General features: G+C 52.4%; 1 protein-coding gene across 7 annotated transcripts in view; it reads right to left on the bottom strand.

Moving 5' to 3' along the window:
- ANKRD11 (ankyrin repeat domain 11) overlaps window positions 1-25755 on the bottom strand; it is a 159715-nt gene that overhangs the window by 25026 nt on the left and 108934 nt on the right. For all 7 annotated transcript variants that reach the window (XM_040615327.1, XM_040615326.1, XM_040615329.1 and 4 more), the window contains 2 exons: window positions 15203-15347; window positions 6423-6561 (listed from right to left, as the gene is read on the bottom strand). In XM_040615327.1, the coding sequence (XP_040471261.1) occupies window positions 6423-6561; window positions 15203-15289 (226 nt within the window). In that variant the 5' untranslated portion in view covers window positions 15290-15347. The remainder of the gene's footprint in view (window positions 1-6422; window positions 6562-15202; window positions 15348-25755) is intronic.

The raw sequence follows: 25755 nt of genomic DNA, 5'->3' as shown, positions 1-25755 counted from the left end.
GGACCCTGCCCAGCCCCGCACAGTGCCAGCCCGGGGCTGGTGTCACCCACACCCCGTCCAAACACCGGCAGCGTGTGACGGGCAGCCCGGAGGGGTGGCAAGAGAGAGCAAGGGGCTGGTGGCACAGGAGGGCTGGGGACGCACAGTGGTTCCACCAGCTTCTTATTCCCAGCTTACACCTACTTTATTATTCAAGAACTTAAAAGCATGCTATTGCTTTTATTTCTTTTTTCAAAGTGAGGCACAGAAACAGCTTAAGAACGTTCACATCTCAGCCGTGGGGCCTGCCAGGCTCTCAGGCGACGTTTTCCATCTTTCCTCCCCATCCACAGACTGGCCACCTCTCCCCGCCCCCCTGAGCTGAGATGACCATCAAATGCCACGAGACCACAAGAGACGCAGATGATGCCATTGTTATTTCTGTCAACACGGGAAGCTGCTGTTCTCCATCTCCCGAACAGAAGCCTCCTCCTGCTCCGTGCCCTGCACCACGGCATGCATGGCACTGCCACCGCGACCGCCGCTTGCCCCACCATGGCAGTGCAGCCTGCCGTGACATTTGGTTCAACTCAAACAACTGTAGCAACAACAACAACAACAAACAACGTCAAGCGAAGCTGAGAAATCCCATGACCTGAAGCCACAATGCTGCTAAACCACACACCGATGACCCCTCCCAGGGCCTGGAAGCAGCACAGCTCGGGTCAGAGGCAGCGGGACACAACCGGGCTCCTGCTCGGCTGCGTGCCGCTGCTGGGCTCTGGAGGAGGAGGCAGCTTGGCATCACCGCTGGACCCGAGGCCTCCAGCTTTCAGCTGATCGCCCTCCGGGCTGACATTGCATCCAACCCACGCAAGATCCCCTCCCGCAGCACGTTCAGAGCACGCAAACCCCTCCTGCCTCCCCCTACTCTCTCCTCGGGGAGCTGTAGGGAGAGTTCAGCTCTGCAAAGCGCTCAGCTCAAGAGCTGCCAGAGACATGAAAGTCTCTGTGACAAAACACTTCACAATTAGGATTTCTCTGGTGTTTGGGAAGCAAGGGAGGCGCTTGGCTGCGGGCTGGGCACCCCACCTGCAGCTCCCACCGGCCAAGAGCAGCAGACGCTGCACTAGCTCTGCGTGGCCATGGCAGCGAGCGGGAGCACAGGATGGCTTCAGTGCCTCTGCTTTAAAGAGTACATTTATTTAACCCTGGGTATTATTTAGTGGTGGCAAGGTTTGGACACGATCTAGACAAAACTGAGCTTCTCTCTTACAGGCACCGACTTCACCACCGAACACACACAAACCCTGTCCTCATGATTCTGCACAAGCCCAAGAAGCAGCGCTGGAAGTCGAGGGGAGAGAGGCACAAAACCCCAGCAGTAACCCTGCAAAAGTAAAATAAAATCCAGTGTATTCCTCACTTCTCCTGAGAGCATCCTCAGAAGAGACAGACCATCTGCACCCAGGGAGGTAATGGGGCACCCCGCACTGCTGCGGACCAGCAGTTTTGACCCAACCTTGCTCAGGTCTTTCCAGCTCCCAGGAAGAGCTCTCGGCAGCCAAAATTAACTCACAGATTCATACTAAGTCCTAACTCTCCCCAGTGATGACTAAAGGCCTGGAAACCACAGCTCCACCTCGAGCCAAGGGATTCAAGTGACAGCCTGACATCCAGCAAACGAAACCGCAGGACGAGTGGATATAGTTCATTTTGCACTCCGGACTGTGCGTTTCGCAGCTGACCTTCGAGCAGCATTACCTGACCCGGTACGCACGACACAGAGCGGTAAGCAAAGCTGCCCGCGCGAAGCCGCTGCGCTGCCGCCGGCTCTGCAGGCTGCGCAGGAGGCGGGAGCGCCGGCCCTGTGCCAGCAGTCTGGTGCCGTTGAGTCAGCCCATGACTCAACCGCGGCTCAGTGCCGCAGGCACCAGCACCGGGAGGAGCGCCGGTGCCCCCCCGCTCTGCGCCAGCCGCCCGTGCCCACCTCTCCCGCCGCCTTCCCGCAGGTGGCTTCCCAGCAGGGCTGTCCCCCTTCGCCCTGCCGTCTCTGCAGGACGCTCCTCCGCATGCTTCTTAATATTACAGTTTTCTAGTATTTCTTTTTTAAAATGCCTCACCTCCCTTTCAGGGCAGCACACAAACAAGGAGCTGCACGAAGCCTCACAAGCTGCTGAAATTTCTGGGAAAAAAGCTGGCTTTACTTGTCTGGTGGCTGCCAGGCAGCACGTAGGCTCTCGGCAACGTCTGTGGATGTGGGGAGATGCTGCACGAGTGAAAGGAGAAGGAAGAAGTCTCAGGCAGAGAGATGCTGCTCCCACAGTGCTGGATCTGTAATGTGCAGGGTCTGGTAGCTCACAGCTTTACGCAATTTTTCCCCTCCTAAAGACAGTTTATTTAGTTAACTCCGAGGAACCCCAGAGCCAGAATTGTTGCTCTAGAAACCATTTTGAAGGAGATAATTTTGAAAAGATTTAGCACTGAACCTACTGTACCAAAATGATACTAAAAGAGCACTGGCCAGCAGCACCTCCAGGAGCTCACAGCAAGCCCGTCTCCGTACAGGAACAAACCCGGAGCAGTGCTGGGAGTGCTTGCTCAGGACCAGGACACGGTAAAGGCACGCCACGCTGGCAGTGGGCTGCTGCAAATAAAACCAGATCAAGAACGAAATCGCTTACTTGCTCGCTTTCTGAACGCATCAGCACTCTGCCAGCAGCACACCCTCCTAAGCCAGCTCAAGGAGCGGGCTGCAAGAGCAGGGTTAAAGGAGGGGCAGGCGAGCTGCCCCCCTCCAGCGAAGGACCACACGCATCCCCGGCAAACACCTGGGTGCAACTGGAAAAGCCATCCCGGTGACAGGCGGCACAGGCGCACACGAGAGGCATAGGTTAACGTCTGCAACCTGCTGGTGAGGGGACGGTGCCCGTGCACCGAGGAGGCAAACAGAGGCAATAACACACACAGGCTCTCACTGGCTGTCCCGGCACCGGACGGCACGCCAACAGCTTGCAGCACATCTTGCCAACACAGGACGGCTCTGACGGGCAACCCGGCTGCTGCCCAACACCCGGCCGGTGGGGGCTTCGCTGCCTTCTGACGGCAAGGCAAACCCATTAACAGATGCCTTCTTGCCCCACGTACAGTGTACAGATGTCAAAGCTGAGCCAGAGCTATTTGGAGAAAAAAAGCAACAGATACACCGTGCTAAGGAAAATGAGTCACTGCAATGAATCGGGACGAGGATTCACGCTATTGCTTAAACATTTAAGGGGAAAAAATAGCCACTATGGGCAAAAAGAGAGCTCTCCTAGCTCCCAGCTCCACATCCTTACAGCTAAATTCCATGTTGCTCTGGAATACCCTAGCAAAACTACCCTCACACACAGGCAACAGCCTGTGTGCAGCAGCCCAGGAAGCACGACTGCGTTACATAAATCACCTAAGGTCAACTCTGCAACTGGCATGGCAAACACCGATGTTGCAATCCCACTTCTCCCAAGAGCTGAAACCAAAGTTTAGGAACAGAACAAGAAAAAACAGCCTCCTCCTCCTCCTCCAGGGATGCGGGCAAGCAGTGTTTCTGCCCAGGCAGGGGGGAGGTAGCAGGGGCTGCAGGGTGTGTGCACTGCAGCCCCTTTGTTTGAGACAAAAGCATCCTCCGGCAGCCTGCTAGCCGTGAAGGCTTGAGTGTGCACTGCCCGGTGCGTGTCGTTAGATGAGTGCCACTGATTACACGTGCACAGGCTCGGGGGCACCCTGCCGCCCCCGTATGAAGCATGCAACTCTTGTGCACTGATGAACACGCCTCTACCTGCTCCAGCCAGTCTTGAGCCAGGCCAAGGAACAGAAGGGCTTGAAACGCCCCACGGTTGCAGTGGGGTGGTGCAAGAGGAGAGCAAGGTGCCAGGAAGTCTTTCCCCATCTCAAGCATCTGGTTCCTGAAGGAAAAGATCTCAGAGAAGAGAAACTGGCTCCTGCTAAGTATCAGCCTGACTCTGCGTGCGTTTATCCGCAGCTCCCTGCTGCTATCTCCTCCTCCCCTGTGGCTGAGTCACTTCCTCCCTTCAGTCTCCACCAAACAGGTTGCTAGAGGCTCGCCTACACCTTTCCAGCATTTGTCGAGCCCAGCTTGTCTTTAAACGCATCTTGGAGCACAACCACCACCTCCTTGTCTCTGGCTGTCCTGCGTGCCGACAGGGAGCTGGGCTGCTGCTGCCCCTCGGCTCGGCCCTGCCGCCTGCACCCCCGCTTCCCCAGGAAGGACAAGCCCTGAAGAGGAAGAGGAAGATGTGTCAGAAGATCAAGTCACACGCCTGCTGAAAGCAGAGGGGTAACGTGGGAGCTGATGGCTAGGGGTGTCTCACGGGCTGAGCTGCAGCCCCTCTGCACCCTGCAGCAGCCACAGCCTCCCCCCTGCAGCACTCTGCTCCCTGCCCTGCTGCTCTCTTTTTAATTTGGTTTCCTTCTCGCTGCTGCCAGGAGAAACATTCCTAACATCTCTACAGCCAGAGAGAGACCAGAGCCCTCTGAAAAGCAGATAACTGCTGCTGGGAGACAGGGAAAGCGAGCTGATGGAGCCCTACCATGACATTTTAGCTGTCACGAGGGTCAGACAGCCCTGAAGCGAGTTTGCATTTAAATTCTCAACCAAGTATCGAATGGCAGAAACACCCTTGACAAAAAGCAGAAGCTGTGGTTCTGGCTAATCAGCTTTGCCTTGCCCTGGCCATCCTCCCTCCAAAGGTGACACCCCCCCCTTCATTTATGCAAGTGAAACTACAGCACCACAAACTCCCCTCATGCCTGTCAGGAGGGGCTGAACACCACCCGCGTTGGGTTGTAACCCCGTCTGCTCCCCAGTGGCCCGGGACCACCCTGTCTCCCACAACGGCAAACCCCAATTTATCCTTTCTGCGATGTGCTCACCCGCCTGCACAAACGCAAACAGCCGTCAGTATGAGCTGTCATCTAATAAATGAATCAATGTTTTGAAACTTTCTCTCCGGACAGGGAGTTCAGCAACTGTGAAAATCACCATCCAGCACACAGAAACCCACGGAAATGCCGGGCCAGCCCCAGGACATGCCACCTCGCCTGTGAAGCAGCCCTCACTGCTGCAGTGGCTGCATGTCCCAGGTGGCACTCGTGACCTTTTAAATTCTGCCCTCCCAGTTTCTGAACCAGGGGAGACTGGCCGACAGCTCATGGAAGGCCGATGCACTGCATCCCATGCCAGACCACCTCACATGCTCACCGGAGAGTAACAGCAAAACATCTTTCACCATTTATAAGCATATTCCCAACTTTTAGTCCAGTCTCTCTCTTCGCACAATTATTGATCCTTACCTGACCAGAACTATTTCCAAATGCGTATTTCCTAGAAATGTACAGAAAATCTACTCAAACCTCTGCCCATAAATCCGTAGCTTAGCCCCTTACAAGCAAACAGCATCGTGTTCTCCTTGTCAAAGCTTTGCGACAGCTCTTCCCAGTCACTTACAAATCAAACAGCCCATTCAACATCCCTGCAGCTACGTGGGACCACGGTGGGCAAGAGCCACGAGTACCAGCCACTTCTCTGCCACGAGTTGTGACCTGCCTGACCGTGACCAAGCCAGGCTGAAATACCCATAGCGGCACCAACGCTTCCCAGAAACAAGGCGTGGATTGAGGACATGCCGCTGTCACGCTGCAAACACGCTGCAACCTTGGCAGCCCCAAGAACTGGGGCAAACAGGTCACCTTAATACCCTGATGGTCCTGAGGACCACCTGCATCAGCCCCAGCGAGCCGAGCTGAACACTCAAAGGTCCAGTCACCAAAGTCACACCTCCAGCCCATCAGTATGGCCTCCAGGCAGTTTTACACACACCAATTGAAAATAATTGTTCAGTTTAAGACAGTGAAGTACAAGTTTAAAGCCTCAAAACAACAAAACGTGGCTAGAGAGGTATACATACATATTCCTACAGACATACACACACATATGCATCAGGTTTACTTTAAGCAGCCACGTGCAAGCTCATTTTTTTTACTGCTTGTTGTTTTTCTTTTAAAAGAGTACTCAGCTTTATTCTCTTATTTTCCAAGTTCTTACTAACAAGCCCAGCACCGTTTCTTGGCTTGTCTAAGCTGCAGTTCATGAACTGGACTAGTTAGAAATGGAGGAGAAGGGACCACCAGCCAAAGGAAGGGAAGCCACCCCTTGGTCCAGTTAAATACATAATTAAGAACTTAACGGCATTAACCCACTCAGCTCCAGATGTCTACGTGCACACCAAAACAGTTATCTTCCTGTCCACATGCCTCTTCCTTCAACTAAAATACAGGAAATTTCAGACAACACTTCAGTATGGATTGCCTGTGTGTCGGACACCGTGTGCTCCCCACCAGCCCCAACACTCATGTTTTGAGGGTGGAATACGTCATTTCTGTACCTGTATCCGAGTCTTTTTGATCTCCATTTGTTCCAACAGTGAAAGGCAACTTCCGTTTGGTCGCTCGCTCTTTCACCTCTTTGCCGCCATCGCTCCGGTCCAACTTTGGAGTCTTGGTTAGAGAAACTTTATCTTTATCCTAGAAAGAGAAGAGACCAGATTAATAAGAGCCTTCCGCGGACTGCATTCACCTAAACCCCCAAAGTCCTGCACCAGCCTCACACAGCACTTGTTCTCTCCTTTCTACCGTGGGTTTCCAGCACCAGGGTTTAGTGTCTTGCGGAAAGCAGCCTCCACCGAGCTAAAAAGCTCAGCCAGCACCAGAGAAGAGCAAGGGCAACTCAGGCTGCCACGTGGTGCCAAACCTGCAACCAATTCACGTGAAAACCGGGAGCCAACACCTCGTGTGCCGCAGGGGTGTGCCTGCTGTGAGCACAAGGGGAAGACAGGCTGGGGTTGGGGAACCCGAGGATTTCTGATCACAGCCGCACCCATCATTTGGGAAAGGCTCCCAATCCCAAGCAGAAGTGGGATGGAGGGGAGTGCAAAGACGATGCCTGGGACACACACAAAACCCAGCGTTAAGGCCCTTGGTTCAACGTGAGGAGCTGAGGGCTGCTCCTTGGGGCCTGCAGTATTTCTAGCACAAGAATACAGCATTACTATTTGAGCTTACGTGATAACATGTTACTCTGGAGAATATTCTGGCAGCCGATAAGTCTGTTAACATTGCTGACTGTTTACAGGATCAGCACCGCAGCCAAATGCACTTACAAGGTTTGCACTGTACAGTCAGCGTCACGATTCGTACCAGAAAGGCCAGTACGGCCCTGCCGGTATCTGCAGGCAGCACCCCCCATCCCAGGGCAAGAAGCTCCAGGTTCTCCCAGCTCCGCAGGTGCTCCTGCAATTGCCCCGTCATGGGGCAAAGGGTCCCGTGGTGGCAACATCCAGCAGCGAAGCAGCAGTTCCAGTAGCACCAGCCCTGGCAAAGCTCGCTCCCCCCCCCCCCCCCCCCCCGACCTGTGTTTTGGGGTATGCTGGGTATTGCTGGATACTCTGGGGTTGATCAACTCTAAGTCCCAACTATGTGCAAACACCAGCTGAGGTATTCCCAGAGGCTGAATGGTTTAGCTGTCTGTCTCCCACGCAAGCTTCAGCTGGGACTGTAGAAGGAGAAGCTACCTTGAGAACAAACCTACCAACGCTGCATAAATGCAAGGAAAGCAATGCGGATGCTGGCTGAGCATTACTGCTTTCTCAGAGAGGCCAACCTACGTCTTGTTTATTCGGGTTGGTTTGGATTTTAACATGCAGCAAGGTGAAGGCGGCGATGTTGGGGGCTCCCTGGTACAAGCAGCAGGAAGAAATTTTGAAGAAACATCCCGAGCAAGACAAAGTATTGAGGCAGACAAGATTTTTCACACAAACAGCAAGAGCGGGTACATAACTCAAACTTCAGGAGTTCAGTATGCTGTGAATGTATACAGACTGAAGTCATGCACTTTTGTTTTTTGTACATGAGAAACAGTATTATTTTAAGCAAGCGCTTCTGGATTGAGCACTGTGCCACTGCTCTATAAACAAGGCCAGAACAAGCAGCTTTGTGATAGATCTGATTTCAATAACCTAGCAAAACCTAGACCCTAAGCTTTAGATACAGGGTTAGATTATCTCAATGCATTAAATCATGCAAGACCATCGCTAGAAACTCAGACAAGTAAATCTAACAGAAATTCCCTTGTTTACAGAAGCCCAGTCATGCTGTCTGCATCAGACTCAGCACCCTGGCAGGTGGCTCCTGTGCCAGCAGTCACAAGACCACGTCGTCACTGTGTATGTTGCTCCTTCCTCTTTCTGAGTTTCTGTCTGGCAACCAGACTTCACCCGCAGGTTAAAGACAAACTGTTTACTTGGACCAACGGGTTCTGCTTGCACGTCCCCTTCGCGACGGGCAGCCTGACAGCCCTGTGGCTGCACACCCAATGCTCGGCCCCTCTCGCCTGCGCTCCAGTGAGGACCAAAAAAATGGGTTGGGGAATCCCTTTTTTGGTAAAGCAAGCTAAACAAACCTATCTGACAGTGGCTTTTGTGGTTGGAGGGAGCCAAGGCACGTTTGGAGCCTGAAGAAGGGCAGCCCTGCTTGAGAGCAGCGCTGAGAGCCCTTCCTCAGCACAGGAGTCAGCAGTGCAACGGGACAAAGTCACTACAGCCAAAACAAACACTCCAGCATTTCATTTAAACCCTCCAGGTTTAAAAGCTTTAATCTTATTTTTTCTGACGGGCATAAAAATAGTTTGCGACAACAAATGATGCCAGCTGCTGTTCCCAACAGCTCAGAGGTGCCAGCAAGGCCAGGGAGCATGGATTGCCTCCCAGGGCTGCCTTGTTGCACGTAGGTATGCTGGTCTGCCCTGTTGCTCCCCAGTTTAACACAGCCTCAACCAGCAACGCTACACTCAAACCCCACTGAGCATCCGAGAGGCCATGCTGATGCGGGGGGAACATTCCCCGGGGATAACAACTGCAGAGACATGGCCCCCTGCGTCCCCCTCAAAAACTTCAACTGCGCTTCAAGACAACCGTCACCCCAACCCTTTTTACCCTTTAGAAGTCGGGGCCTGGGACAAGAGCATAAAAGCAGAGACAACCACGTGCATGTCTCTTCCCCCGGCGCCCAGGTCTGAGGGCACACCTGCACACATGGCATCCGAGCTGCTCCAGCATCGGGAGCCGCAGGATCACAGTGCCGGTGAAACCCGGCACCTCTCTGGGCTCTGAAGGTGCATTTGAACCTCTCACGCCCGACACCGGCAGCTCGGGTTTGCCAGCACCGAGCGGCAGCAGTCCTCAGCAGGAGAGACACTTCTAGAAGAGTCCAAGGTGGATCAGTCATAGCTGACGCTTCAAAAACGACACTTCCCTCTGCCAGCCGCCGTGCTCGCTGCCTGTACCGCAATTTCCTCGCCCGGCCCCTTCAGGCAGGCTGTTCCTGCACCTCAGCACCGGGATGCTCTGCCTGCTCTCGCAGCACTGGGGCAGGATGCGGCGGAGCCCCCGGCACCCTGCAGTGGGATTTCCTACACTCCCAGCATTTTTTCCAGACACCACGTTTCACATTGAGAACTCCAACAAGAGGTCAATTGTGCTTAATACAAAAATTACATTTTTTTCATTGTTTGTTACCTTTAAACAGATTTCAGCTGGAGCAAACCCATCACGTCATGTCCTCTTGCTGCCCAAAAAGCACTCTGCCTCATGGGCGACCCAGCTCCAGGCATCGGCTGGCAGCACTGCTGCTCTTGCACCCCGCTTAAATGCAAACAATTGGTGACAGCTTGTTTAAAATACACCTTCTCTAAAATTCCCTTCATCTTTGGCTTTGGCCGCTGCGGCGCAACAGCCTAAACCTGCAGGTGCCGGGGGGCTGCAGTGCCTGCAAGCCGGGTCAGGCTGCTATGTTAATGCTGTGCACTTGGGAATAAGAAAAAGCGCCGACAGGTGAAAACGCAGCTTATTCTAGAAAGTTCTGCAACGTTGTTAAAGATTCCATGTTGGAGGAGAGACAGAGCAGAGGAACTAGGCAAAAAGCCTTCCCAGGCAAGAGGGTGAGCCCGGCATGGAGATGGAAACGGCTCTGTGAAACCCAGCGCTGGGCACGCTCGGGCAATGCTTCGTTTGCATTCGTCCAAACGCTCAGAGCTGCCGATCCAGTCAGTTCAGCAAAACTAAATTACCGAGGAACGAAGGAAGCGGTGGCAGTCCCAGCACTGCTTTGAAGATTAATTTGTACAGTAGCATAATGATAACCTTTTATACTAATTGGAGCAAGGAAGATCCAAACTTTGCTCCCCCCTGGAAAGCAGCAACCCGCTGAGGATGCCTGCAGCAGTTGGCGGTGAAACCATCGCAGAGAAATTAAGGCAGCTGGGAGAGTCATATTCCTGAAAGCAACGTGCATTTTCATGTTCTTATTTTAAGCTTTACTTCCCTAATTATTTCCAATTTGGTAATGAAGAATGTCGTCCTTTTTATGAGTAAAAGCTGTTTTCATTTTTAGGTCTTCTCATGTTTAAAGTAAGCTCAGACTCATCTGAAGTAGGTTTCACAAAAGGAACAAATCCAAATCAATTGACATTGCAGAGAAACTTGTACGAATGTCTGTGTGTAAGACAGGCTTGGGGCTCTCCAAGGCTGGGGCAGCTCTTGCCGAGAGTAAGAGAGGGAGTTTGGGGACTGGGGGTGCTGTTGAGAGCTCAGCAACAGAAACAAGTTCCCCTTTGTAGGCGTTACTAAAAGTTGCTTTGGCAAAGGGGAGACGGCAGACTGTGACTTCAGGAAAAATCCCCTACTGTCACTTTATGTTCTTAGTATGACTTACTACAGGAATAACTGAACCCACCTTGGGTTACGCTTGCTACAGCTAAAAGAAGCCTCATGAGTTGTTATCAGCTGTCGTGGTTTGGAGCACAAACCGATCATGAACTGGCCCGATGCGAGATGCTATGTCGGCATAAGCCATGCACGTGGTGTGTGGAGTGGAAGGGCTTAACTGGGTCTGCGCCAACTTCTCTTTAGGACAAAGATCTCTAATCAGTGAGCGAGACCCCGATATTGATCTGCTCAGGTCATTATGACACAGACAAATAAAAGCCACTTTTCACCTTCATGTAAAACTCCAGCTAGGTCAGATTACTGTCCAAACACTGGTATTCAGAGCAAAACCAAACACGTAGTTCTTTCCAAATGCAAGATTCTGCGAGGCAGAGCCACTTACAAACCCATGCGAAGAAATCCGTATTTCCAGCAGAGAAGCTAAGCAAGTCTCTAGCTTGCTTTACAGGATGGGCTGTGCATCTGCAGCCTGCTCCTCCCCTCTGTCCGCCCGAGTCGCACGCAGCAGGGCTGTGCGATCAGCGCCCGCACACAAACGCTGAACCGCTGCCTCTGCCCGCCCGCCGAGAGCTGCGCCAGAGCCGTGCTTGCGCTTCACACTGAAAAAACCTGACTCACGTCCCAGCCGCTTATGCAAAGACTTGCATTACCAGCGATGGAAATCCCCAAAGCCCTTTGTTCTCCAAAATGAGTTGAAAGTGTTTCAGGTTGCAATGCTAGTAAAAAGTAAGCAGCAACGAACAAAACCAGCACCGGCAGCCTGCGAGGAGAAACCCAAAAGGACCAAGGGCTCCAATGCCTGCACCCCCCGGGTGATGCCCCATGCCAAGCCAGCACACCAAACTCCTGCCGTGGGCAAAACAACCCACGCTGCAAAAAGCAAATACTGCAAGAGCAGGAGTTTCCCTGCTCGAACAGTGACAGCAGCATGTAATTTCCCGGACGGGTCTCTGCCCGTTGCAGAGGGAGAGAAGTGGCAGGAGTAGTTCTCACCCAGCATCACAAAAAAGGGATGGACGCAATTTTACCCCGAGAGCACAGTGAACATTCTGGAAAGTGAACCCTGGTATTCCTTAAATCTGGGTCCCTTGTATCCATTCCAAAACCAGAGGACAACACATAAAGTTTCAAAAAGTCTGAATTTGTGTCATTATCAATGCTGCAACAAAACACTGGAAGTATGGAGTCAACTGGGACTGAAGTCCCATTCCTGTATGCCTCAGGCATTGAGGTTTGTAAGAAATGTTACCCTGCAATGACTACAGGCTGCTCATCTTCACTGGAACGTCACTGAGTCACCCAGTGCTCCTGCACATTTCACGCTTTGGCGAGTGACTCTGTGCTGGACACAGAGCCCAGCGCCTGTCCATACTGTGCTGGAAAGCCCTAACAGCCCGGTAAGTTTCAAGAAGAATCAAGAACTAAGGACTATGTTTGCTTTTCTGAAATTGGGAGAAAAGGAAGGAGAAAAAGCAAAAGCTTCTTTTAACCTCCGCTAGCTCCTACAAGCAAAAACCGGTGGTCAAACATCGTTCTGCTTGGCATTCAGTTCAATCACTGCAGCAAAAATACAATTTAAACTGCGCAAGTGGGAGCATTTCCTCATAAAGAGACAAATCCTCTGCCGCAGCCTCTGAGCACACGGTGTAACCACGCAGCAAGCGGTCCCAGGCACATCAGGAAATGGTTTCGACAACTGATATAATTCTTGCTGTGGTGCTCTGCACAGCCTAAGTCGTGAGTAATCTGCTCCTGGTATGGGGATCTGTGGATCTACACCAGAAAGGAGAATTATTCATATATGGCATGCTTATTTTTACAAAATCCTTCAGTCAGAACTCAAGCAGAAGGAGCCTGCGGGGCTGCCGAGCGCCCGCCCCGGGCAGGCTGTGCGCAGCCATATAAGGCTGCCAGGGCCCGACCGGCTGCCCCGCTGCCTCCGCTAACCCCGGGAGAAACTGCTCCTTGCTCCACAGCAGCAAAGCAGATGGACCATCTCATGTTGTTGGCCACGGAGGGCAACAGAGACACAGCCTCTGAAGCACTTCACTCTCGTTGCTCGAGCGACACCTCACTAGTTAATACGTCCCTCCCATGGAAGGGCAGGGAGCAGAGAGCCAGGAGGAGTTCCCTCTTACAGTCAGCTCTACAACTGAAAGAGAGCAGCTCACACCCTCTTCCACCAAGCAGGAGCCCTGTGCAGAAAGGGCAGCCTCCCCCAGAGCCTGGCTGTACCGTGCTCAAATGCAGAACTCACGTGTTTCCTGCAGCACTCAGCCCACCGCAACACCAGGGCCGAGGAGCACCCTGCACCCCGCACCCCCACCTGCCTTCAGTGCTACAGCTTCGGAGCCCAAGCACATGAAGCCTGTTCAACGCTAGAAGTGTCGATACCGAGGTCGCACTGAGAGGAAAACACTCAAGTGGCGACGCAGCTATAGCTTCGCTGCGCTCTCCCCGTGCACCATCGCCAGCAGCCTCGGTGGGTGTGGGTCCCTCTGTGTGGCACGGCCGGGGCTCTGCCGCAGCCACTCTGCCTTCCCTAGCCAGCCTCCGCCAGCAAGCCCGTGCCAAGGTGCAGGCTCGGGCCTTTGGAGTGTTGACAAGGGCAAGATAAATTAAAAGCAGCGGCTTGCTTGACAGGCAGGTACGACGCTGTCTGGAAGGAGGAGGTCTAACGCCCGAGTGCTTTCAACCTGAGTCACTGCTCCAGCTCCCACTTCAGAGTTAACTCGAACAGGGTGAATCGCTGCGCCGTGTCCTTTGGCCACCTAGGCTGGATCTCAGCTCCATCCCCGGAGCACGAGAGCCTTCTCCATTGAGAAGGCCCGAATTAAGCAGGCAGAAAGGCTCTTCCCCATCCTTACTCAACACCGCTCTCCACAGGTCTGCGCCGATGCCTCTGAATGGGAAGCATAAAATCATTTGTGTCCTAGTTATTTAGCCAGCGGGAGATAACTCCAGTTCCCGGCGTCCCTAGCACTGCTCAACAAACCTGCTCTGTAAATAACATGCAGCCTTTAAGCTACCGTGAGTGGATGAAATAAAATGGGAGCTGATTCATATTATAACTGATCCTCTCCCCCCTGAAGCACCTGCGCCAACATTAAGCTTCTTACGCAGCGCAGACAAAACCCCCTATTTACATATCCTGCGCTGCTGGGCTCAGCCTCATTTGCCAGGGTAAATGCTGACATCTTCCCCATGTAAGAGGGCAGCTGTTTCACCTCCAACGCCCCTGCTCCCAGTTTTTACCCCCCTCCCAGGAGCCCCATGCTGTGCCCAGCAAAGAGCCCGCACAGAGGCGATGCTCCTGCTCTGGACTTGCGCATGCATGGCCAACAGAAAGGGGAAGGGGGCAGGTGCTACCAGCGTGCTGGATAATCAAATTTCTGCCTGGGATTTTCCCATCGGTTATTTGTCATTTTCCTCATTTTGGCAATAATATAACCTCAGTCATAAGAGGAGTTACTGTCATCAGTGCGGGTGGGATGGCAGGGGAAGTGACAGAGCAAGAGACACAGCATCACTGGTGCTTGCAAAGCTCGGCTTCAGCTCCCGGGGCCTGGCAGAAACTCCTGGGGGAATGCTGAGAAACTGGAGCAAGGAGATCAAAGGGAAGTGGATGATAGTTGTTTCCTTGGCAGAATACAGCAGATGCAGGTTTTAATTTATATTTAAAGGTGACATTCGTACACAGCATTCTGCACAACTATTTACTGGAAACTACCAATACTGAGAAGGATGAAAAAAAGCTGAATGAGAGGAAGCAGAGCTAAAGCCTGGAGCAAAACAAGAACTTGGGAACGAAGAGGAAAAGTATGAACTTATTTATCCTTGAACTCAGATTTCATCTCAGTAACCTCACCTCAAGCCCAGTCAAAACCTAAACACCTCAAATAAAACCACAGAAACAGTAATTTCAGCAGAGCAGCTCACATGCTGAGTCCTGGTCAGACCACGCTCAGACTTCTGGGTGAAGCAAGACCAGCCGAGTCTGACACCGGCACAGCATTTGCAGCCAGAGGAGGAGAAACTCCTCCCTCGCACAGCACGCACTCGCGCCATCGCTGCATTTGGTCCTTCCGTGGCTTAGTGCACAGAAGCTTACAAATGCACAGTACTTGCAAGAGAATCTTGCAGAGCATCCCCCCCATGGCTCGGCCGGGTCGGGCCTACACAGTGGCAGCACTTCCTGGGAAGTACTGCGGCCACTGAGAAATGAAGTGGACCGCATCAGCTGGCAGAGAGCCAACACGCTGATTTGATTCTGATAGTAACAGCCCATGGCAACCTCTTGCCACATGAAATACAGCCATGGCTTGAAGACGTCAGGCATAAGAGGCAGCATCCCTAAAGGAAGGTAAGCGAACCAAACGTGCTACCTTTTTCCCCGTTTGTTTCTCCACCATGTCGTTGCTGAGAGAGAAATCTTCTGGCTGTGGTGTTTTAGAACACCCACCCTTGGGCATCGTTCTGCCTTCCTTACTTGATCTTCATTTATGCTGCCATCGCCTCATCATCAACCGTCTGTTTAGAGAGAGGAAAAAAGAAGTTAGACATCTCAAAAGGATCTTTCCACTGGGGGGGAAAAAGGCAAGACACTTCCCATGGGGATAAACTCCCACCGAGCCCTTGAACGGCAACACCAGGATGGCTGAGCGCCTCTGAATGCCGCACACCGCAGATGAGAGCGGGCAAAACCACTGCTGGCTTCTGCCACCTTCCAAATGAGGAGCGAGCTGGGACCTGCAGCTGCAGACACGACTTGTTTGATGTGCAAGGGATAGCCTAAAACAGATCATGCCCAAACAGAGAGCAATATCCCTCCTGTTCTTCACCCACAGCATCACTCCAAGCCTACAAAAAGTTTCTTGCAGGTACAGCTCTGTCCAGAGTACAGGGACACGGGGATGGACCTCCCAGGTGCATGTCTGGGGCAGGGACACCCCTGACCCTCCAGTTTGTCACACAGAATTTCCAGATGCTCGCAGGACCAATACACACTTCGCCCAATTACAAAATCTATTTATAAAATGCACTTTTTGAACATGTCTCCATTATGAGACGAGACCAGAAATTGCCAAGGGGGTCACAGTGTTCCCGGCACAGTTTGTCACAGGCTCCTCACCCTGGCACCAGTGCTGCTGCCATACCTTGGCTTAGGTAAGACAATTTGGAGAATAACAAAGCGCTCCCTGCTCCTGCCATGTGTTGCCTGGTTACAGGGCTGAAAAGACAACTGACTTCTGAAATACAGCGAAGCATGAGCTGCAACAGGGATCAGAAATACTGGCTGAAGCCAAGGCAGGCGAGGCCTTTTTAGGTGAACAAAAATATCTCCTCTCCCGAGACCAGAGGCTAAAAAGCATCCGTGCAACAGTATATCTCCAAGAAGTGACCCACATCAATCCCTACAGCAAAGGTCTCGTCGTACTTACGCTGAAACAGCATAAACAGGCACCATTTGAAAATGCTTTCCCCAGCTAATTGCCACCTGACAACACTACACATTGCACCCATTAACTTCTTATAATAGCGGCTGGGTTTCTGCAGAGCTACAATTGCAGGAAATTGTCCAGGAACAAAGTCATGCAGCGCTCCATCACAAGATGGGAATTCTGTGGGCGGGGAGAGTGAAAGAAAACAGGAGAGGAGAGGAGCCAACCCCTCCCGCATGCTCAGGGCCGGGGGACGAAGCAGCGTGGACCTTGAACCGCCTTCCTGGGCAGCACCAGGAAAGCCCAGCACCATCTCACTGGGTGCTGGGTCCCTGCACCTGCGGCGGCTGGGGCAGGAGAGGGGGTTAAGGGCTGGAGGAACACTAGCGTGGTGCTTTCATCAGCCTCGTATTTTAGAAGCTCTCTGGAAATCCCTTCATAATTTAAATGTTTCATTTGTGCTTCAGAGCCCTTTGGGTTGGGTTGGGTTTGGTGTTTTTTGGTTTTGTTTTTTTTTTTAAAAAAGTGATTCAGAGGTCCCAGCCCAGCCCTGCAGCAGCACAAACTCCTAGACCAAGGCACTCAGCACAGACAGTGCTGAGACATCCCGGAGCTGGCATTTTCAGCAGGAAACGTGCTTTCCAAGGTGGCTAATCCTCCGCCCCAGCTCCTTTGCCTGTGCTACGGGATGGTGGTCACCCGTGTTTTGTAACAAAGGCTCCAGGGATTGAGACCTCTTCATGTCTCCCTGCCCGACGCAAGGACAGCCATGGTGCTGAGTTTTGGGACCCCCAACCAGAAGTCACCAGCCCTTTTCCTTTTAGATGCACGAGCAGGAAAGGACCTGAACTGGCAAAGACAAAAGCAGGCTGATCAGCCCCCCTCATCACTGCAGCTGGGAAGCAAAAACAGCAGGGAAAGTGCAGAAAATTCAGCATACCAACCCAGCATGTCCAGAAAGAGAGAATGGAAAAAGAAAATCTTCTGTTAGAGCATGGGAACCAACTACAGAAATCTGTGTCTCCAAATTTCTGCTCTTCATCACTTGAAGGGCCTGCAGCCCAAGACAAGTGCCAAAGTTCAAGCACCACAAGGGCTGACTGAAAACAGCACCTTAAAAAGGCAGCTCAGCCGTCCTCGGGCACGCCGGGTGCCGGCAGAGAGAGGCTGGAGCTCGCAAAACCTGAAGGCAAGAGTGAGCGGCTCTGGCCTCTGTGCTGCCGCACACCCAACCAGGGGCTCGGTGGCTAAAGAGACATCCCGTATCACAGCAGCAAGGCTCTCCTGGCGCCGGTGATACTCCACCAAAAGCACTGCTCCGGAGCCCGAGGCGTTCCCTCAGTGTTGCACATCTATGGGGGTCCCAGATGCTGCAATTGCTTCCTCTAGAAGCAGCTCCAGCCATTTACAGCCTCAAGAACATCACTGTTCATCATCACTGATGATCATCAGCCATCGTTAATCGATTTGTAAAGTTTAAGAATTGTTTCCCTTCAGTTTCACCTACTGGTGCTCATTAAGGTGCAGATAAAGGAGAAACCAGCAAGTGCCTGAGCACATGCCTGTGAGGAGCAGGACTGGGCAGGAGCACTGCGTCTGTACGGAGGACACACAGTCTGCACACACCTGAACAGATTCCCTTCAATATTCACTGCAAATCCAAGAAGTGGCAATTCAGATGATGTGCAGGGCAATGGAAATTTGCACTCGGGAAAGGATATTAAAAACAAGCAGCTTCACTTAACACCAGCGATGAGCGCAGGGACCAGCACGGCTGGGACCAGGGCACACTCCGCTCCTGACCACAAACAGCCAAAAATTAAACCCCACGTTGTTTCCAGCGCCTCGCTACAACTGTTTCATGGCCTGCACGCACGCTGTCAATTTATTCTCGAAAAAATTCTGCCCACTCCTGATGCCTTTGTGGCTGTTTGTAACCGGGGTAGGTACCTATTCACGTGGAGCTTCAAAAACCTGTTTAACTGAGAAAAGGCCAGACGGATGCCAGATTAATTCTGCACCCCTTCTGTTCATCTAGCTGACTCATTACACTTGGAAAGCTGGCTGCCTCTCCATGTAAACAGAGCACTGGCCTGTTTAACAGCTTGGAGGGAGTATTACATTTGCACAACAATTACCAACAAGGCTCGCACAGTCTTCGTTTCATTTTTAAGCACGTCTAATAAGAGTCAGAAGGGAGGTACAAATTCCCGGTTTGGAAGAGCTATCCCCAGCTTGCGGGAGCGACGGCAAAGCATGTCAAAGTCGCAAATCTAGGGCTGCAGAATTACGATTTGGCTTCAATCCCTCCTAATCTGGGAGCTGGACAAGTCACCCCCTTTCCACCACACCCCTCTCAACCTCACCTCCTTACCGAGAGACAATCATCACCCTTCCTATTTTGTAAACAATTAACTAAGCTCCTTGAACTAAATGATTACATGTCTGCTGCACAATAAGAAGTGGGAGACCGAGTGAGCTCAACAGAATATAATCCCTCGTACTTCTCCAGGAAAACAAAGGAGCTGTTTACCTCTGGCCAGCAGCCAGCCCCAGCTGCGCACGCCGCCGTCCCCTGCACCCAGCCCCTCGCCCGGCCAGCAGCACCCTCCCGCAGCCCGCCAGGCCGGGTCCCACGCCGGGTCCCACGCCGGGTCCCCTGGGGAAGCAGCTGTGGACAGGGGACTCAGCCCTGGGGCTCGGCCAGCCCGGCCGTGGCAGCTCTCGCCGGTTTGGGACAGCCAGCTCCAGCCAGCGGCCCCACGTGCCCGCGGGGAAGGCCACTGCGGTCCCAGCCGCCGCAGCATGGCACACACGACTTTGCCTGCAGGGAGAAAGCTGGAAAAACTGACACGACGCCCAGCCCAGCGGGAGATGGGCTGCCCTGTGGCCCTTCCTGGGCTGGGGACCCTCCTGGCCGCTGCCTCCCCCCCACGGCAGGGGCTGGCAGATGGGGGTTCACAGCATCCCCAAGCACCCTCCTGGAGGGTGGAGAAACGGGACTGTGGGGGCACGTCCAGGAGCGGGGCTGGAGCTGTGTGTCCGGGAACAGCGGGGCTCTGCAGAGCCAGTCTGGCCGAGCACACACGATCCCCTCCTCTCCCCTCGCCGGGGCGAGGAACCAGTTGAAAATGGTTTTTATTCCGCCCATGGCATGCCAAGGCGAAGCCACACACTAAGACCAAACATTTCTGTGGAGGACCTCAAAAGGCAATGGTCCCAAAAGGGATGGGAAGGGAAGGGGGGGTCATCTGTCCCCCCAAGCTGCAGGAGGAGGAGAGCACTGCTGGCTCCATGCTCGGCCCATCAGGCCGTCTGGGCAGCTGGGAGGCAGCACAGGACCAGTCATACCAGTTAGCCAGGACCAGGCTCCCAGTGAAGGCCATGGGCAAATTGGGACAGGCACAGGGATGGCCAGAGCCCGCGCAGCCCCAGCCAGCCGACGCCAACATCGTGCCTGATGGGGGAGATTCCCCACCGTTAACAAACCCAGCGGGGACCCCGTGTGCATCCAAACCTCTATCCCTACCTCTCCTGCCTTCACGCGCACAGACAGCAGCATCCACGTCTGTGACAACAGAAAATGCAAAAAACGCTGAAGTCCTCAAATGCTTTCAGACGTATATCCAAGGTGGAGCGCCAGCTTTCCCTGGCTCTGCCTGCACCACAGGCTGCCCACCCCGTCCCTCCAAGCCTGCCCTCCCGCAGGTCCCTGCACAGCCTCTCACCCCGCTGCGAGCACACCAGCCGGGCTCCTGCCATCTCTGTCTGAAGCCACAACAAATTAGCACATGCCCAAGATCTGTGCATCGGAGCCTGCCCATACCCTGCAGCCTGGAGTAAAGAAGATTGTGCAGACTTCCTTAAATGCCAGACAATAAGAAAAAAAGCTGGCTGGAGGCTCTTACCCCTTACAAAAAACTCCAGTACAAGGATGGCAATTAGAGGCACAGACGTTATTTGCACAAATTCAACACATTTGTTTGGTCTGAAAAATTTGGAATATGAACAAGCCCCACCAAAACACGAAAATTTTTAAACCTCAGGCTCCTTTTGAGGACTCTGTCCAGAAAAAGAGGTGTCTTTAAATCTCTGAGTATTGCCTTAAAATAACAACTCACACAGATCACATCCAAAATTTGACACCCTCCCTCTCCCCAGCACCGGAAAGTACAGGAAATAAAACAAAAGTTCAAGTCTTTCAACATGCTGAACTGTGTCCTTCTCCATCAGCCTGCTGGTACCTTCACCGAGATGTTTGTCAGCCCTGCAAAGACCATCTCCCAGCCACGCAGTAGCACAGCACCTGCTGAGTCCGCACCAAAAATCATGGTGTGCATCACTAACAGGCTGCACGTTCAAAAAAGACACCATCACAGCCTCCACCCAGCACTGCCCACCTGCATCCTGTTCAGTGCTGGTTTACCAACACGCTCCCAGCACCAAAGACAGGCTCTTCACCGTGTTTTCCTTTACCTGTTAGGCCTACACAACTCACGACTAGTGCCTAAAACTGCTTGCGAGCACCGATGGGACATGCACTTTGGGGAACAAGGAACAATTGTTCTTTGTGCTCCAGCTTGGCTCTGGGAGAGTAAAGTCCGTCTTTTTCCGCCATCGGTACATAAGCCCGAGAGCAGCGGGAGGCCTGCAAGCCAGCAGTGCAAACACAGGTGTGTTTCATTCAGCAGCCTTACAATGGGTAATCACAAAGATTAGCTATTAATAAGATAGTGCAGCACGAGGTGCTAATTCTTACAGCCATTATCCAAGACAAGGGAAATCGAGAGATCTCCACATTTCCCTGCCCTGAACCCAGCCGGCTGGAAAGCACACTTGCCTGATGTCACATCTGGGGTTACCCCAGTTTCCCAGCTCCATCATGCCCTCACCTTCGACTCAACATCTTCCCTCTTTACCCTGGGGAACTTGCTTTCTTTTTGTTCCTGACTTTTGAAGGGGAATATTGGTCCTTATCAGGATGAAACATCTTTCTTCACCTTTTTTCATGGATTCTCTCCTGTTCTCAAAATCAGTACCTGGTCCCCACAATAACTTTCCTTTCTTCCACCTTTCTCAAATATTTCTTTCGCCTTAACCCACACAGTGTTTCCTGACCTCCTGATGTGCCTCTAATGACTCACATCTGGATGGACTGGCTTGGGGCTCAGGCAAGGCTTCGTTGGTTTCTGAAATATGCCCCAGCCAAGTACACTCAGCAACATGAACTAAAGCAGCTGTTGGTATTTCAATCACTTGTAAACAGATGCCCCTTCCCGGTGTTTCTTAGGACCTGCAGAAAACAACGCAATGGAGAAGCTCAGCCTGCTGAGCAGTTTGTGCACACAGATGTGCACTTATATCTTCAAGGACCGCAGTCAAGATGATGCTCAGGACCTCACCAGCTGCTGTGAACATCCAGCTCCTCAATGGTTCTCCAGCCATGACTTGTTATATGAAACCATCCCTGCTAATGGGTTAAATTTAAACTGCCACCCTACACATAACCTGCCAGTGTCAGTTCCTGCCCAGCATCAGAAGACCGGGCACTGGTCTCAAATTCCGACAACTCTGAAGTTTTTCTATTCCATTCAGTGTTATTATCTAACAAGATTATATTTGGAAATTTATGACCAACTACCCTGTGATTCAGAATACTCCAGCTGGGACCGTTCTTGGGATACACTTAAGTCTGAAAAGCGAGCCCTGACAGTACCCTGCAACCACGAGCAACCACTCTGCCTGTGTGGTTTCTCCGGGAGCAGTTTTTCCCACAAACTCTTCCCTCAATTACCTATATGCAGCTGCCTCTTGATATTGCTACATTTCTGGATGCCACTGATTATCTGGTTTCTGGCCAAGGTTACAAAACTGTTGTTTCAGTCAGTTCTCTGAGCTGTGGTTTGGGAGTGGGATCAGCTGCGATGAGGAAAACTTCAGAGCGGCTGGTGCGTTGCAGGGAGGCTGGAGCAGTGTGTGGCCCTGCCACACCACCATTAGTCAGAGTGGAAGGGCCGATTACGACGCCGTGCCCTCTCAGAATGATTGCAGGATGGCTCCAGATCACCGGCTCAGACCAAAACCTGCTGGAGAGGGAAGACTTTGCACTTGGCCCATCTCCTCTCTGCTTCGCACAGAAACCCACTGGGCTTCAACCAGGTAAGAGCTGTAACCACATCTGCCACACAATCACCTACCGGACTTCTTGCACATCAACCTCCTTAAAAGAGGGATGAACTCCACTCGGATATTCCCACTGCTGCTGTATATGGGAGGAAAAATATTTCCCTAATTTACATCCCAAGGACTTACAGAAAGCAATACTGTGCACCTACAGTGATCGGCAATGCTAACTTTAAGCAGACTGCACACCATATTGCATGTCACATGCATTTAAGAGGAGAAAACGCAGCCCAAACCATCCTGCACACAGAAAACAGGGGAAAAATTTCCTGTTTTCTGTGTGCAGGATGGTTTGGAAAAAGAAAAAGACCCTGATGGCCTGAGAGGTACGAGGAGTGCAAAGCCCATACCTGCAGCTCACCATGACGCAAGCGGGGCGAACCTCCACAGCACACACGGTGCACCAACGTGCCGAGAGCCTGTCCTGAAGGTCCCACCAGCAGGGAAAGATGGGGATTCCCCAGAGCTGCATTATTCTGGCAAAATCTAAACAACACAAATCTGCACAATCTGCTCTGTTCCCAGGACGGTTTGGGGAGCCAGGCTCTGCCCCCTCCCCGTGCCTGGCAGGGTGCTATGGCTGTGGCTTGCTCTGCTGAACTGCAGCTCGAGGGGTTCATGAGCATTCGCCAAGCCCCAAAAACGAGCTGGGCCCGATTTTCAAGATGGAGAAACACGTCAGTGCAGACAAATTCCTGACCATCACTATCCTTGATTTGATGCCGACTAAATCACAGTGAACCAAAGGGCAACAGATGAAGCAGCAGCGAGCGACGGTGCCCTGGCAGCGAGCTGCGTCACCTACCCCACTGTCCCGGTGGCAGCCCGGGGACCCAGGCGTGATAGGCTGGCAGGGTCTGCTGGCACACACTGCTCCGTCCTCGGCCGGACTGCTCTGCATTCCCCACCTGCGTGTTTTCCATCTTCCCATTCCTGGCACTAGTGACTTGTCCCAAGGGGAGGCTGCGGGGTGAACACCATTCCTACAGAAAGCTCATGTTAGCTCCTGTGAGCCCCATCTGCTGCTTAGCGGCAGAGAAGGCTCAGGAAGGTATCAGAAAGAAGAATGCATTTGTGCTTGTTTTTGGCCATCTAAGTTCACACAGGTGTCTCTGTTACGTGGCTAAATCACCAATAACTTTGTGCCTTGTTTCCCTCCAGGAACTCGGTATCTGCACTGACGTAATGCAGCTGGGCTGGGGCGCAGCAGGCGGATTTTAGCAGTGAACCGAGACTCAGTCCTGTGAGTTTGAGCTGCTTTAATGAAATAAAAACTACATATTACTAGTGTGTATCTCTGTATATACATATGTACATGCACACACATGCAAAAACACAAACACATATAATGTATGTGCACACCGCAGTAAAACCCCAAACAAGGCTCCTGCTCCGGTCCTGTCCAATTTTCTGTGTTCCATGCTTCATTACATACCAGTCTAAGACAAAGACCAACTTCTACTACAAAGAAACCTACATGACTTAAGCCCTTAAACCCCAGGGGAGACAATGACCAAGCACGTTTTCATTACATAAGAAAGAAACCAAAAATATTTTGTAAAAGGTGCCACAGCCATTGCAACAGGATCCTTCCAGTCGAGGAGACCCTCAGCTCAGAGCTCTGCTACAACCAGCCTCACGCAGCAGGGGCTCTGCAGTCACCAGCTACACCCTAACAAAAGCTCTGCTCGACCCTTGGCGGATTTGAACAAATGCTTCAGGATGTCTGTGTTTAAACTCGTGTTCAGTCCACGATGTTGCAACAGCCAAGTAACATCATCTCCCAGCTGTGAGCATGAAAGACCATAATCATCTCAGCAAAACATTTCTCTTCCTCCCCGTTCTTGCACAATTCTTCCCAGGTTCCCTCTCCCCATCTCTGCATCCTGATGCAAACTGCAAAGCTTCCTTCAAGCACAGGAACTTCAAGAGTATTTCGGTGACTTTCGCAGCAAGGACCAGGCAACAGAACAAACCCCACACATAACCACTTTCCAGACAGGGGCCCTGAAGGCATCAGGCTTTACGGAAAAAGCAAACACAGAACTTCACTGGTTTACTCTTATTTGGGTCTGCAAACACAGGAGTTTTGTTTTGGCTGTCTGCCTCTCTCCTTTTCAACTGAGGCCAGTGGGCTCGAGATCGATGTTTTATCCATATACAAAACACTTTGCAGCAGAACTGGTATTTGTTTGCCATACTACTGGCAGCTTTTAAACAACAGGGCAAGAACTGAACAGAGATGGACATAAAAAACCAGTTGCACAGAACCAGAAAACCCCAGAACCCTGAAGTGTTATTCCAGTAGAGAAGGGAAGACAGCAAAACCTTGGATGCTCTGATTTTCCAGACTAACCAGAAGACTCCAGTTACACAGGGCTCACATCAGAAGTGCCACATCAGCCTCCCAAACCTTCTATTAACACATTTCTCAAAGTTTTATTCACACACTGGCACACACACCCGATACTGGGAACACACAGCAAGGTAATACCCCCTGACCTAGTGCTGGCAAGAACCTGCCTTCAAGCGGAGAGGTGGAGCCGGTGAGCTGGCGGACCCCTCCAACTGACGCTGCCAGGCCACCGCTCCAGCTTCACGCATGGGACTTCTGCTTCCCCTAAACCCCCAAACGCCATGGTAGCAGATGCACATCCTGAGAATACCCAAGGTGCCTAAGCCATGTTCTGCTCTGAAGGAGTTTCCTTCTCTACTAACAAGCCCAGGGCCGTGAGCAGACAGACCTCCCACCTTCAGCGCTTGCAGGCATCACTGTCCACCACGAGGTGCAGCAGCCAAATCCACCACCACAGCCAAAACCCAGCGCAGGACAATGCATCAAAGCTGCAAATCTGCTGTGTTCCCAGCAAAACACCAAGCTCGTGACATTCTCCCTCAAGATATGGAAAAGACTGATTCATAGCTCACATTAAACTGGGAAGCCTGTAAGCATGCAAGGAACTTGGTGGGGGAAATATAGTCTAGCCCATGTAAAGTTTCAATGTTCTGCCAGGGCAGCACCCGGGCAGGGAAGCCTTTCTTACAAACACACCACACCTCATGGAGCAAGCACGGCACAAAGCCAACGCCAGGCAACCACCGGGCTACGGAGGGGGAAAGGCTTCTGCCAGTTTCAAAGGTCTGTGCTGCAGTGCAGGCAGGGAGGGAAGGGGGAGCGAGCGCTACGGAAGGTCTGCTGCACACATTTCTGGCCTGCAGGGCAGCCACACACACACGGTGCTGCTCTCCAAGCTGGCTCCATGCACAGTTTTGAACTGCTAATGCTTCCTCCCAGCCACCGCCGCTCCCCCTCC

Source organism: Falco naumanni, chromosome 15 (assembly GCF_017639655.2).
Source record: "Falco naumanni isolate bFalNau1 chromosome 15, bFalNau1.pat, whole genome shotgun sequence".
NCBI lineage: Eukaryota > Metazoa > Chordata > Aves > Falconiformes > Falconidae > Falco > Falco naumanni.
Note: the sequence above shows the minus strand (reverse complement) of the source record. Positions and strands in the feature narration are given on the sequence as shown.